The following is a 15,621-nucleotide window of genomic DNA, read 5'->3' on the forward strand; positions in this document are numbered from 1 at the left end:
AAAAATAAATCTATTGACAATCAGAATTGACATGGTTTAGACATCCAGCTGGTGTAGTTTCATGACCAGAGACAAATCTTCAAAGGCACAGTATTTATTTATTCAGGGTGGTACATGCATTCACACAGACTTTATTTATATGATCCTTCCCACTAAATGATTGATATGTCAAGTGATAAAATCCCAAATTATCAATTAAAAGTTTATGGAAAAATTGCACAGTATTTAATCAACTGAAATTGCACAATTTCAGTTGATTAAATATTCTACAGCTGTAATGTCATCCATCAAATCAAACTTTATTTATATACTATATTTCTTACAACCAATGCATTTCAAGGTGTTCAAAGTCATGAATTGAAAGGCATGTGGCACTTAACATCCTCCCTCTTGGCAGGTCTCTATAGGTGACCGGGGGATTCTCTCTACCACATGCGATTGCCCCAGTGGAGTTCATAAGTGTAGCCATGCGACTGCATTGGCTATTTTTGCGGTTCACAACAATGGCTTTGTTTCTGGCCTCTCTCTCTCTCTTTCTCTTTCTCTCTCTCTCTTCCTCTCTCTCTCTCTCTCTCTCTCTCTCTCTTTCTCTCTCTCTCTCTCTCTCTCTCTTTGCCTGTCTGTTTACAGCTGTCACTCTACTCTACTGCCATGATCATGATAGCACCAAACAAAGTCTTAACACATGGAACACATCTTCATGACCCATAATTACTGTGATGAAGTTAAAGACATCTAAGCTGGAAGCACTCACATTTTCCAGCTACTTTGCCAGGGGTGGTGTGTGGGCAGTTGCCAAGAACCTTACTTACAATCCTTTGCACTCATTTGAAAAAAACTCATCCTCATTTTTTTTTAAATCTTCTTGACTGGTGGCACATCCATTGCTAACAATTTTTTCCCGAAATGGCGCATGCAAATGGGTTCCCGAGTGGCGCAGCAGTCTAAGGCACTGCATCTCAGTGCAAGAGACGTCACCACAGTCACTGGTTCGGATCCAGGCTATATCACATCCAGCCGTGATTGGGAGTCCCATTGGGCGGCGCTCAATTGGCCCAGCGTCCCCCGTGTTTGGCCGTCTTTGTAAATAAGGATTTGTTCTTAACTGATTTGCCTAGTTAAATAAAGGTAAAAAAAATGTTTTTTAATAATAATAATGTTTATGTAAATGCAGATACTTGAAATGGTTATAACTATGCCCCAACTGAATAACATTTGCATGGTTAATGTTTCAGAATGAATAACATCATATCACATATCACTGAAACAATACACTTTATTGAAAGCCAGTTATAATACAAAACAATTCCTTAGAAATAATTTTAAAATTATATATTTTATTGATGGGTCATTCTTGAATTGCAGTGGCATTTGCGTCCCTCGGCTTTGCAACAATGAAAAACACTTTCAAATAACAAATACTTACACATCATACATGTTTTTGTTTATATTGTACTGTTATCATTGATAAAATATAGATAAATCAATTTCTACTGCAAAACTGTATATTTAATGCATTGTTTAAAGTGACTTCTCTTGTCTCGTTAGTAGGCCTATCTTTTCTCATACATCTCCCCCAGAAGCTAATCGGGCATCTGATGCAAATATGCCAGATTTTAGTTAGGCGTTTCTGAAATTACTCATTACACAAAAAATATACAAGGACCTTGAGCATTCCCTCCAGTTGCAAACTGTTATCGGGGGAGGGGTCTATATTAAAGAAAGTTCTTAGCTAATCACACCCTTTTAGCATGTCATCATTTTGAGGATTCCATTGATGACTTGGTGTCTAAATAAAAATTGTCATTGGTATTACTCAATTTAAATGTAAAAATGTAAGGGAAATTACATTGTGATTAAAAGATTAATCATATCCCATTAGGGTTAAGGACATTTGAGCATCTGTGCTCTCCATTTAAGAAAATACTAAATTACCTAAAATGTGTCATTACCATCCTTGATATTTAAAGTCATTAAGCTGCCATAAAAGTTTATTTAGAATAGTAAGATGTACCCATATACTGTACATTTAAATAAAAACAAACAAAAATGAAGTTAATTTCTTCCAAAATACCATGCCCAAATGGCAATGCAAGTCAAGAATGACCCTGAAGTGTTATTTAGTGACAGGGTCACTGCACCCTATGTCATAGCTGAATACCTCATAGGCCCATGATGGCAGCTGTGGGCATGGTATGTGCGTGTTACCTCCATCCAGGCCCCATGTTACTCATCGACCAATCAGGACACCCTATCTTCACTTGGCAACATGGGATGGCGGGTTATTGACTATGATTTGGGAAAGTAGGGCCCAATGCACAGCATCCCAACTCTTTTTCAGTACCCACTGTTTCTCCTGTAGGGGTTGGCCGGTGGTCATGGGACAGGGTCTCTTCATCCATCCCCTGCCTTTTAGATAAAAAACCATTCAGTTTGTTCTCCAATATTGTTCTATGAGTTCCACTTCAAAGTCTCATCTCACACACACCTTCAGGGGTCTAACACCTTCAAAACCAGAGTAGAGTCTGTCAGAACTCTAGGATGGGGGTATATGGAAGACGTCAGGATGGAATGCCTAATTCACTTCAACTGGACCAGGGTGTGATTTTTAGGGGTCCGGCGGAGTGGAGTGGGATGAGGCAGGTTGGAACTGTAATTAGGGGTGTTGTGGTGCTGCAGTGTGGTCCCTCGCTCATCTCACACCTCCATTGGGCTCTGGGGCCTCTCTGCGCCCTGTGGGGGGTCTGGCTGCAAACGGCAGATGGGTTTGTTACACATGGGGCAGACACTGCGGATCTCCAGCCATTTTAACAGACACCTGCGTAGGGGTAGAGAGGGGAACATATTATATTACAGAAAGACATGGAGATGTGGGGAAGAAAAGGAGAGATAATGAGCGGGAGAGCGAGTGAGAAAGTGGGAAAGAGACAGACAGAGCGAGAGAGAGAGGCAGACAGGCATACAAAGAGAGCAAGGACGCATGAGAGAGAAAGATGCAATTCAGGGAAGGTTCAACAGTACACACTACCCTGTATATTACTATATACGCCCATTGGCCACTAACATGCCAAACATATCCTGTGGGAGAGGTCGTTATACTATTCTACCCTGGTCCAGGGAGAAACAGATGGTAGTCTATCATCTCAAGCAAACAGTCTGCAAACAATGTCATCGGGGTCTTTCCTTAGGGGTAAACAGGTGCATTTAGTCAAATGACTGAAAGTCACACAGACAGTAAATGCCTGTCACTTTCACACTAGAACTGGAGGGCTTTGTCAAGGCTTCTGTCTCTTTTTTAATTAAATTAGCTTTTGATCTCTTCTTCCCTGTGTATGCCTTCAGCTGTTCACTTCACGCCATCAAAGCCAGGACTGTGGGAGGGGCCTTACTTCTTGTGAAAGGCATGTGAGCAGGGACACACTCCAAGCTCGTCTCTGCTTTTGAACTCTTCTAAGCACACGGCACAGGTCTGCTGTAGGATGGGAAAGAAATCACGTTAACACTATCCTTGGAAGGAAAAAAATCTCTCACTCCCCACCCTAACCCTCTGATGCTGAGGCCTAAATTCTATTCCCTTGCAAAAAACAATTTGCAAAGTGCATAGCTGGAACAACAAAATCAACTTACTCCAAGAAGACTCAGTTTCTTTCCTGCTCCTTTCAAAACAACCTAGAGACAAAGATGAATTTATGACAGAGGGAAATCTTTTCTACAATAAAATCACAGCAAAATAACACCTTTTTAAGTTAATATAATATAGATCGATTTTAGAAACAACAACTGGCAATCCAAGATATCAAGAAACAAATCAAAGTCATTCTCATCAATTGTGAAATTTACCACGTTTGAGAGATTTTTTATTAATACAAGATGAAATTACCTCATTATATCCATATTGCTCCCTTGTGCCTTGTCGCCTTAACCTGAAACAGAATTATATAAAAAGGCATATTCAAAAAGGATTTTTGACATTGACTGATACACATAATCTGTTTATAATTGACACTTCATAATTACATTGGTCTGTTATGAATGCTTGTCCCATTACTTTTCATCTTTCGATCATATGTCCCATCATGCCTGATGTGTTGTCATGGAGACCGCTATTCATAGGTTGCACCTCCGTCACACGGTCACGTCATGCCATTGTTATGAACGTTCAAGCCGCCCTCTACCGGCGGCGCCATAGTGGTACCCTGAAGTGATGATCAGCACAGTCATGGAAGCAGATGTTCTGTTTGAATTAGATGGCTTGTCGAGTGGAGATGAGAATGAGTAGAATTGGATTACAGTGGCGAATGTAAAAGGAAACAAGAGAAGTAAAGTGGTAGTGAAAACTAGTAAATCCAAACCTAGGTCTGAGTATGTTTTGGTTGGAATAAGGGTTTTGGATCAATTTTGTTACCTGGGAGAGCCGTTTGAAGTCTCTATTTAAATTGTGGATGCGTTGGTGGCGTCGATGAGAATAACGAGAAGTGGGCTTTTTTAGTTTTTTTTGTGTTTTCTACGGAACAGAAGGAGCGTGCTTCGCGCCTCAAGATGTCGGATTGGAATGTGTTGTGTGTCTGGATCTTTGAAGCAGGGCACCTATCAAGGGTGTTATCTCTGGGGTGGATCTAGAAGTAAATGCAAAGGATATATGTGAAGAATAGGATCAAGTGGTTGGTGCACAAAGACTGACCTGTACGGTAGATGGAGAGCGGAAGCCAACTCCATCCACTCTATTGTTTTTTGATGAAGAGTCGCTCCCTTCCCACTTGTATTTAGGTTACATGAGATTCCCTGTGAGAGCCTCCGTGCCCAAACCCATGCAGTGGGAAAAATGTGTCAAGTGTATGTAGACCGGAGGAGTATTAAATGTCAGCTGAGCCTAAATGCTGCAATTGTGGTGGTGAACATTCACCCGAATTTCTGAAGTGTCCTGTTAGGGTGAAGGAGATGGAGTTGGCAAGAATAAGGGCTGTCCAGAATGTCTCCTATCCGGAGGCATTGAGAAGCGTGGAAGAAAGGAGTGAAGTTCATGAAGTAATGGTAGTAGTAGAGACACAAGATGATGTTCCTTGTCAACAGAGGGATCCTGACATGTTGCACGTTAAGAAGGTGGACTTTTTAGCGTTTATTACTTTGGTTATCAATGCACAGCGCAAACGGAGAGGAAATCGGAGTAAATAGGCATCATCGTGAGTGCGACTGAGTGTTTTTTTTGGGGCCTCTGGGACTTTTCTGCAGAGACAAGGAATCCTGTCGATGAATGACCATCGTCACAGACACCTGAGCCTGTGTAGGGATTGCTTTGAATGTGACTGAAAGAGTGGGATGGTTGTTTGATTTATTTTTCTATTATCTCGGACCCCCCCCCTCCTGCAATGGAATATACAGTATTCCTTTTGTTTTGTTTCAATACTCCGTACAGTAGGTGGTGGCAATACACCAATCGGTGTAGTCTGCCATAAAACTTCAGAGAAGAAGAAGCACAGTCATTCTGGACGGAGGCTAACTACTGTTTCGTCTAAATTCCACTATAGTTCCTGGAAATACGTTGACATTGCTAAAGTATTCAAATATTTAGTAGGAAACAACTTTGCCAGCATTATCATGTCATCAAATTTACTTTAGACAGATGGCAATGTTGTCATTAGCAAGCAAAGTTCGTCAAAAATAGCTAGCAATGCTAACGTTAGCTAGCTAAAATCCGGTGGCCTCCCCTCAATCTAAAGTCTAAAGTCAATCTGGCGACATCAAAATCATGACAAATGGTTTTCCTGCTAATTATTTGCCTCATTTTGAATGCATTGTATTTCCATCCCACTATAATGCACATTTGATGAAATCTTAATCAGCGCTCATTGACGATGAATTGAGTAGAACGCTCATTCGGGCATCAGTCCAAAGCGAACGTTCAAAACAGTATTGTGACGAAACATGCAACCCATGAACAGTACGCCAAATGCAAGTCACAATGTGTCTACACTTGGCTGTGCTACAGCTGCAAAGCACCTCATCAGGAGCAGATTTGAGTATGTATTTTTGGTTCCACATCTCGACAACAAGAACGTCTAAAAGAAGACGCCTCAGATTTGGCCAGAAAACACATTTTGCTCCAGGTGTAAACACAGTCTTAGCAAAAGGCTCGCAGCTGGTTGTTCAACACCTAGCATTGATCACATTGATGTTTAAAGATGCACTATGCAAAAATCATTCCGACATTTCCTGGTTGCTAAAACTCTAATAGTTCGCCTAATTTCACTTTATGTGACAAAACAAGCAAGTATAGTGTAGAGAATGACTGCACCATCTAAACTGCTGTGAAATATCTTTTCCATAACCAAAAATATTTTTGTATTTTCAGCAGTTTGAAGCTGGTGTACAAAACCAAAAGTAAAAGACACAAAAACAAAAGAATGGGAAGCATAGAAATAATGCACATAGAACACTTCTTAGACTTGCTTTCAGTGAAAATGACAGATCTATAACTCACATTTCTATGTGAATTTGGTCGAGTCACGCAAAAAGTTACATTTTGCAGCTTTAAAACATATTGTACTACCTGATTTTGTCTGCCTCAGGGTTGTATTTTCCAAAGCAGGATTAATAGGTTAGCCAGCTGAGCTAACTTTGACAAAAAATATAACTCAAATGTTCTGGGCCCGGTTTCCCGATAGCGATGGAACTTAGGCTTACGAGTGTTTTAACGAGGCATCTTTCCTACAACGGCCGAAGATGTAACATGCGTTTCCCAAAACACCACGCAGAGAGAAAAGTCACTAAGTGTGTCGTTGAAGCATATGTCGATACTGATGGGATTGAAAGAAAGGTAGCGCTGCTCTCAGATCAGCTTTCTCAAATCAATTTTACCTTAAAATGAAGGGCCTCCCTCCCGAGTGGCGCAGCGTTCTAAGGCACTGCATTGCTTGAGGCGTCACTACAGATACGTTTTCGATCCCGGGCTATGTCGTAGCAATACCGGGAGATCCATGAGGCGAGACACAATTGGCCCAGCGTCGTCCAGGTTAGGGGAGGGTTTGGCCGGTCGGGATGTCCTTGTCCCAACGCGCTCTAGCGACTCCTGTGGCGGGCCAGGCGCATGCATGCATGCTGACATGGTCGTCAGTTGTACAGTGTTATCTCCGACACATTGGTGTGGTTGGCTTCCGGGTTAAGTGAGCAGTGTGTCAAGAAGCAGTGCGGCTTAGCAGGGTCGTGTTTCAGAGGACGCATGGCTCTCGACCTTCGCCTCTCCCGAGTCCGTATGGGAGTTGCAGTGATGGGACAAGACTGTAACTACCATTTGGATATCACGAAATTGGGGAGAAAAAGGGGTAAATAAGTAAAGTAAAACATTTTTTTATATATATTTAAAAATATAGATTATTTTTTTTATTATTATTATTTCACAATACTGATGACGGATCAGCTCTTGGAGAGATAATATCAAATACGGCTGCAAATATTGAGGCGGATTATTCAAATCAAATCAAGTTTTATTTGTCACATACACATGGTTAGCAGATGTTAATGCGAGGGTAGCGAAATGCTTGTGCTTCTAGTTCCGACCATGCAGTAATATCTAACAAGTAATCTAACCTAACAATTTCACAACAATTCTAATGCTTACCCAATAAAAATGCACTAAATCACCAATTTGGCACATGTTAGGCTACACATCATGAAATATTAGACAGTAGCCTACAAGTAGCAAAATAAAACAACATTTATTGAACATGAATGCAGTCATCTCAGTTTTCATTTTGTATCAAGTGCAAAGACATTGGCAACTTTGTATTTCAACTTGGACTCGGGTAGACATAACATAGTAAAGTAAATCTGCCTCCCTCCATTTAGAATGATATGTTATGTTTTGGATGATATGTATTAATTTGTGGATGTCCATCATCCATTTCATATGATATTTTACGAATTGCAATTCGATCAATATGTTACGGATTTGCAATACGTATGATATGTTACGAATTCCTATTTGTTGAGGCTAACATTAGCTAGGTGGCTAACGCTAATGTTAGCTAGGTTGGCTAACATTAGCTAGGCTAGGGGTTAAGGTCAGGGTTAGGGAAAGGGTTAGCTAACATGCTAAATAGTTGCAAAGTAGCTAAAACGTAGTAAGTAGTTGTTCAAATGCTAAAGTTGTCCGTGATGCGATTTGAACACGCAACCTTTGGGTTGTTAAACGTTCACGTTACACGCCCACCCATCCCCTCCGACCATCCACTCTCCTTTTGTTTTTGCCTTTAATAATCTTACAGTATTTCTTATGTAACCATACAAAACGTAACATATTAATCTAATTTCAATGTCCTGGATTTACATTTACTACGTTACGTATAGTCCATGAGACCAGGCTGTGTATTTGTAGTTAACTTTGTTTTGACGTTATGGGCGGTCACAGAGGACAGATAACCCATGTGATTCTATGTTTAGCGGAAATCTGTTTTACGAGTGGTCTAATGCAGGCTTTAGATGACGTGTTTTCAAATGCAAAGTTAATAACGATGGTTTTGGGAAACAGCTCTGAGATTTAACGATGCTCCTACAAAGGTTCTAATGATGAACCTAGCGTTAAGATGCCTTTGGGAAAACAGGCCCTGATCTATAAAGAAAGCTATAGCTGACTATGGGTTATTGTGATTAACAAGCCCATAACTCATTGATCATAACCTAGATTCAGTCGAGGGAAGATCTTTTTCTTGAGCGGATGGTCAGGGGGTCGGAATAATTACAAACAAAACTTAAAATTGACAAAAACCCCAAACAGATATATACTGAACAAAAATATAAATGATCCTGCAGGTAAAGTAGCTGGATGTGGAGGTCCTGGGCTGGCATGGTGCGTGGTCTGTGGTTGTGAGGCCGGTTGGACACACTGCCAAATTCTCTAATACGACGTTGGAGGTGGCTTATGGTAGAGAAATTAACATGAAATTCTCTGGTAACAGCTCTGGTGGACATTCCTGCAGTCAGCATGACAATTGCGCACACCCTCAAAATTTGAGACATTTGTGGCATTGTGTTGTGTGACAAAACTGCACATTTTAGAGGGGCTATTGTCCCCAGCACAAGGTGCACCTGAGTAATCATGCTGTTTAATCAGCTTCTTGATATGTCACACCTGTCAGGTGGATGGATTATCTTGGCAAAGGAGAAATGTTCACTAACAGAGGTGTAAACCCACTTGGAGCACAAATTTGAGAGAATATGGAACGTTTCTGGGAACTTTTATTTCAGCTCATGAAACATGGGACAAACACTTTACATGTTGCATTTATATTTTTGTTCAGTATAATATTTGAATAGAAAATCATTTCAAAACTTGCTTACATTTGTATACAATCACATTTTATTATGTTTTTGCTCATAAAACTTGGGGGCCAAATAAAATCACCTTTCAGTTGGGGAACCCTGCTGCGCTAGGTGATCGCTGCTGTGCAGTAGGGGAGAGTGGTGTAAGTTTTGCCAAAGGGGTAAGTTGAGTTACCTTTCTAGGAAACCATACACAAAATGTAATATTTGACCAAATATTTACACTACTGGTGTGCAAAGCTGTCATCAAGGCAAATGATGGCTATTTGAAGAATCTCAAATACACTTTTTTGGTTACTACATGATTCCATAGGTGTTATTTCATAGTTTTGATGTCTTCACTATTATTCTACAATGTAAAAAATAAAGAAAAACCCTCGAATGAGTAGGTGTTCTAAAACTTTTGACTGGTAGGGTAGGAGTCTGTGAAGGAAGAAACCTCATAGGAAAAGTGCTAAGCAAGTTAGGTCCAAAAAACAGATTTCCACCAAGTCAATTGAATTTGTGTTAGAGGTTTCATAATGCTTGTATCTAAACCGAAGTGTATATAAACTGTCTTGTTTACATGAATTCAGATTATTTCCAGGGATACACAACATCGTGAAATATATGTAGATATCTTTGTTAGAAAGAATACTATAGCTCCCTTGACGGAGTGATGCCGAATGTATAAAAATGGCTAAACTTACCCCACTCTCCCCTAAGCCTCACCTGAACATGTAGCAGCAGAAAATCAGGCTGAGCATGAAGATGAAGAGGCCAATGCCCAGGATGATAACGTACATGTTGAGGGGCAGGTGGTAGATGTCTTCCGATGTCATCTTGCCGTAAAGGGTCTGAGATCTGCGATCTTAAACCGCACAGACATCCTGAGAGAAGGAAGACAGAGAGCCTTGAGTCTACTTGACCAAACTCTACAGGCCCTTCTGTCATTACAGGCAAAAAACAAAAGGGGTTCAGTATGTACGTCATCCTCAATAATGGATTCTGAAGCACGTTTCAGTGGCGTGAGTGTTTCATTTACAATGTAGGGAGGGGCCTCCCGGGTGGCGCAGTGGTCTAGGGCACTACATCGCAGCGCCAGCTGTGCCACCAGAGATTCTGGGTTCGCGCCCAGGCTCTGTCGCAGCCGGCCGCGACCGGGAGGTCCGTGGGGCAACGCACAATTGGCGTTGCGTCGTCCGGGTTAGGGAGGGTTTGGCCGGTAGGGATATCCTTGTCCCATCGCACACCAGCGACTCCTGTGGCGGGCCGGGTGCAGTGCGCGCTAACCAAGGTCGCCAGGTGCACGGTGTTTCCTCCGACACATTGGTGCGGCTGGCTTCCGGGTTGGAGGCGCGCTGTGTTAAGAAGCAGTGCGGCTTGGTTGGGTTGTGTTTCGGAGGACGCATGGCTTTCGACCTTTGTCTCTCCCAAGCCCGTACGGGAGTTGTAGCGATGAGACAAGATAGTAATTACTAACAATTGGATACCACGAAATTGGGGGGAAAAAAAGGGGGTTATAAAAAAAAAATATATAATAATAAAATACAATGTAGGGAGGATGTTGTACATTCAAGAAATTAGTACGTGGCATTTTAAAACATTGTGCTGTGTGTTCATCTACTAAGTGCACAGAATATGTTTTACATATGAATATGAAGTAGACTGAATCAAATGAAATTTGGAATGTCCTATTAGCATAAATGCGTTTGTTATTTACTGTGAAGTGGGCTGCGCATCGTATGTCTGACCAGTATTGGACTCTCGGCTCATCTCATTGCATGTGTGTGCCTAAGGCAGGGTGGACATGCATATTGCATACTGTTAGCCACTCAGCAGCTTCTTGTTTTACGTACTGTATCAATGTAACACTACTTCCATTGTTGAACTTCATTGTGTTGCATGAACTTTTCAAAATGTACTCCGTTACTTCTACTGAAAAGTGAGCTCTCAGTGGGAGTGGGGTGTGTGTTGAACCAGCTCCCCCAGTAAGGCCTGTGCGTGTGTGTTTGACAGGTGTGTGTGAGTCCCATATCTGAAGGCCACCCCAGCAATGAGGCACTCCACAATGACAACAAGAAATCTAATGACAAAACCTTAAAATCGGTACATTTAGATTTTTACATAAAAAAATAACCTTCAATTCATTGCATGTTAATCTCGTATCAAAATGAAAAGAAACCAATAAATACATTTACTCAATGAAATATATATTTTTAAACGTTTGTATATTGTCCCATACCATAATCTGTACTATTAAATGTGTTGCTCCTAATCCCGATTTTGAATACCACTGTAGTATAATATGCAGTATATTGTTGGACTTGAATGTGTTACGCTTGTTTGTTGGCCTGGGGATGTGTGTGTATGTGTTTTTTGTGTGTGTCGTTTTATGGGCCTGAGTGGGAGATGGGGAATTGGAATTTGGTCCTTTCAGTCCATGCAGCCGTTTCAGACCATCACCAGCAGCACTACCTATGGAGAGAATGGTGAGCAACCTTAACGTCTAATGCCACCCATAGTCCCACAATAAGTAGAGTACTTCCTGGGTCAAAGGTCACTTCTGCCTGTGTGAGGGTCTGGCCAGAAGGGCCATTCCACCAGATCTGTCTCTGAGGGGGGTGGGGTGCTGGGTTTGGGTTTGGGTGAGGGAAGGGGCATCTGTAATCTTAGTAGGATGTTAGTAAATCATTGACAGTCGAGGTCTAAGAGGTAGGCCACTGTGAACACATGCTGTCTGGGAGAGCGTCTAGGGCCTAGCGTCGAAGGGAAAGGCACACAACAAAACAGACAGGACCATACAAGTCATACCCACTCAAATGCAAACCAATTGTAACGAGACAACACATTGTTACACCACAAACACAAAGATCATTATTACGACAATAAACATAGGAAGAACGTACTCACCGTGACACCACTGGACTGGGTGAAATCAGCCTCAAGAAAGCCAGAGGGACCCAGGGAATCAGTGGATGGGGGTCAAAACGTCTGAAGTTACTCACAACCTCTAGAGTCACTGTGTCTGGGGTCACAGCCAGTCCTGGGTCTATGTTGGGGTGCCGACAGATCGAGGAGGTTGTCCCCAAAAAAGTCACTGTCTTCCAGACAATGATGTGAGTCCAACCTCTTCTGTGTCCCCAATGAAAATGACTTTTATTTGTAGGCTATGAGTCAATCCCATTGTGATAAACATTCTCAGTTCCCCAAGAAGCTCTCCTGTGGATGATGCTCTGTTATCCAGTAAAACATTACAAAAACAACTCACTCATTGTTGAAATCCACACTCTTCTTTGTGATGATTTGTCATTATGTGAATAATCAAGCAACAATTTCATCAGGAATTGATAGCTACTTTTTAAAATCCAAAATTATGCTAAAAAGTGTGAAGGTATTAAAGGCAACAGAATCAAATATATCCGTATTGCAATGGCTCCCCTCTTCAAATAAACAAAGGGATTTCCAGAGCATAGCCGTGTTTATATTATGGGATAAACATCATACCCTCGCAGGTTAAAGACACATCAATGTTATTGTTAATATTCCAACTGGAGAGAACTCCCATGCAGCTAACTCAATCTATCCAGCTGAGTGCAGTCGCTGCTTTGCTTTGTCTCCCCTTCAAAACATTGTCACAAGGCTTATCCCTCCCTCCCCTGATCCTCTGAAGTCCTGTTTTCCTCTCCCTCTCTCTCTCTCTGCCTCCGTCTTCCTTGAATACTCGTCTCGACATAGATTTCCTCTCTTGCTGTGAAAACCTGCTAATTATGGGAAACAAAGGAAGAACTTGAATGGTTCCCTGCAGTGCCCAGTGTTCCTGTAAAAGCAGCTATTTTGCCTGCACTTGCGTTGTGCTCTCTGCTCTGTCAGGCCCAACCATCTGCTCCCCTTCTTCCAAAACAGACAAAGAGGGGGTGAAAAAGGAGACAGCGAAAATTTGCCTAACACTGATAATTTTAACCCAGGAAGCTGCTCTCTGGTCCCACTCTCTCTTTTTCTCTCTCTCTGCTCTCAGTCCCTCTTCCTCACAATGGAGCTAGTGAGCACACCTCCTCAGCTCAGTTTGTAAACATATCCCTGCTCATGTGATTCGCTGTCTGCATCATAGCTCTGCTTTCACCCTCCCCCTCCTTTCTCTCTGCCTTGCTCACTTTCCCTCTCTCATTTCCCCTCCCTCCCCCTCTTTCCAGCTGTAAGCTATTACTAGGTGACAACAGAGCAGGAGCCCTACAGGCAGACAGGCAGAAACCCAGCTAACAGAAAGAGGCAGAAATAATTTTTTTGTAATGTTACCCTTGATGTTCCCCTAATGTTTGAGTGCCCAATTTTCCCATTAACCATTTTAGCATATTTTGCCATTGGAGTTAGAACATTCCCTTAATGTCAAACAGAACATACCCAGAAGGTGGTTACCATGTTCTCAGAATATATACAACATTAATGTTCTAGACACATTCATGTCACAGGAGATTGGTGGCATCTTAATTGGGGAGGACTGGCACATGGTAATGGCTGGAGCAGAATAAGTGGAAAGGTATCAACAACATCAACCACATGGTTTCCCCTTACCTGGGATTTGACTCACAACCTCTTGGTTTTTATTTATTTTTATTGAACCTTTATTTAACTAGGCAAACCAGTTAAGAACAAATTCTTATTTACAACGACGGCCTACCAAAAGGCAAAAGGCCTCCTGCGGGGACGGGGCCTGGGATTATTATTTATTTATTTTTAATATAAATATAGGACAAAACACACATCACGACAAGAGAGACAACACTACATAAAGAGAGACCTAAGACATGGTAGCAGCACAAAACATGGTACAAACATTATTGGGCACAGACAATAAAAAAAAGCACAAAGGGAAAGAAGGTAGAGACAACAATACATCACGCAAAGCAGCCACAACTGTCAGTAAAAGTGTCCATGATTGAGTCTTTGAATGAAGAGATTGAGATAAAACTGTCCAGGTTCATGTTACACCAATCTCCTTGCTACGCCACCATGTCCCTGTTAAGTATTGGTTAATCTGACTATTCTCATCACTGATTTGATGTACCAGTAAAAAGTTTGGACACACGTACTCATTTCAGGGTTTTTCTTTATTTTTACTATTTTCTACCTTGTAGAATAATAGTGAACACATCAAAACTATGAAATAACACAAGGAATCATGTAGTAACCAAAAAAGTCAATCAAAATATATTTTATATTTGAGATTCTTCAAAGTAGCCACCCTTTGCCTTGACGACAGCTTTGCACACTCTTGGCAGAGGTTGTTGTCCTGGCACCACACTGCCAGATCTCTGACCTCCTCCCTATAGGCTGTCTGATCATCGTCCGGTGATCAGGCCTAACACCGTCGTGTCATCAGCAAACTTAATGATGGTGTTGGAATCGTGTGCGGCCATGAAGTTGTGGGTGAACAGGGAGTACAGGAGGGGACTAAGCACACACCCCTGAGGGGCCCCCGTGTTGAGGTTCTGCATGGCAGATGTGTTGTCTACCCTCACCACCTGAGGGTGGCCCGTCAGGAAGTCAAGGATCCAGTTGCAGAGGGAGGTGTTCAGTCCCAGGGTCCTTAACTTAATGATGAGCTTGGAGGGCACTATGGTGTTGAGCGCTGAGCTGAAGTCAATGAACAGCATTCTCACATAGGTGTTCCTCTTGTCCAGGTGGGAGAGGGCAGTGTGGAGTGATTTGATTTATTAGGATTCCCATTAGCCGACGCCAATGGCAACAGCTAGTCTTACTGGGGTCCGAGTGCAATAGAGATTGCGTCATCTGTGGATCTGTTGGGGCGGTATGCTAATTGGAGTGGGTCCAGGGTATCTGAGATGATGGTGTTGATGTGAGCCATGACCAGCCTTTCAAAGCATTTCACAGCTACAGATGTGAGTGCTACGAGGTGATTTATACAGGTTACCTTGGCATTCTTGGGCACAGGGACTGTGGTGGTCTGCTTTAAACATGTAGGTATTGCAAACTGGGTCAGGAAGAGGTTGGAAATGTCAGTGAAGATACTTGCCAGCTGGTCAGCGCATGCTCTGAGTATGCATCCTGGTAATACATCTGGCCCTGTGGCCTTGTGAATTTTAACCTGTTTAAAGGTCTTATTCACATCGGCTACGGAGAGCGTGACCACACACTCCTCCAGAACAGCTGGTGCTCTCATGCATGGTTCAGTGTTGCTTGCCTCTAATCGAGCATCGAAGGCTTTTAGTTTATCTGGTAGGCTTGTGTCACTGGGAAGCTCATAGCTGGGTTTCCCTTTGTAATCTGATAGTTTGCAAGCCCCGCCACATCTGACGAGCGCCAGAG

At 42.2% G+C, this 15,621-nt stretch overlaps 1 protein-coding gene across 4 annotated transcripts; it reads right to left on the bottom strand.

Moving 5' to 3' along the window:
* Positions 1 to 1,258: 1,258 nt before the first annotated feature.
* Positions 1,259 to 13,389, bottom strand: LOC111978054 (RING finger protein 122-like). Of its 4 annotated transcripts, none has more exons than XM_024007830.2 (6): positions 12,208 to 13,389; positions 10,099 to 10,184; positions 3,881 to 3,923; positions 3,628 to 3,669; positions 3,390 to 3,472; positions 1,259 to 2,818 (listed from the first exon to the last, which is right to left on the bottom strand). In XM_024007830.2, the coding sequence occupies exons 2-6, from the start codon at positions 10,134 to 10,136 to the stop codon at positions 2,698 to 2,700; spliced, it is 327 nt and encodes a 108-aa protein (XP_023863598.1). In that variant the 5' UTR covers positions 10,137 to 10,184; positions 12,208 to 13,389; the 3' UTR covers positions 1,259 to 2,697. The 4 variants fall into 4 exon arrangements, with proteins under 4 accessions (XP_023863598.1, XP_023863595.1, XP_070304538.1 ...); XM_024007827.2 differs by having other exon boundaries at positions 10,027 to 10,184; positions 12,208 to 13,388; XM_070448437.1 differs by lacking the exon at positions 12,208 to 13,389 and having other exon boundaries at positions 10,027 to 10,729.
* Between the last annotated feature and the right edge of the window lie 2,232 nt (positions 13,390 to 15,621).

Source organism: Salvelinus sp. IW2-2015, linkage group LG18 (genome assembly GCF_002910315.2).
Source record: "Salvelinus sp. IW2-2015 linkage group LG18, ASM291031v2, whole genome shotgun sequence".
In the NCBI taxonomy this organism is placed as follows: domain Eukaryota; kingdom Metazoa; phylum Chordata; class Actinopteri; order Salmoniformes; family Salmonidae; genus Salvelinus; species Salvelinus sp. IW2-2015.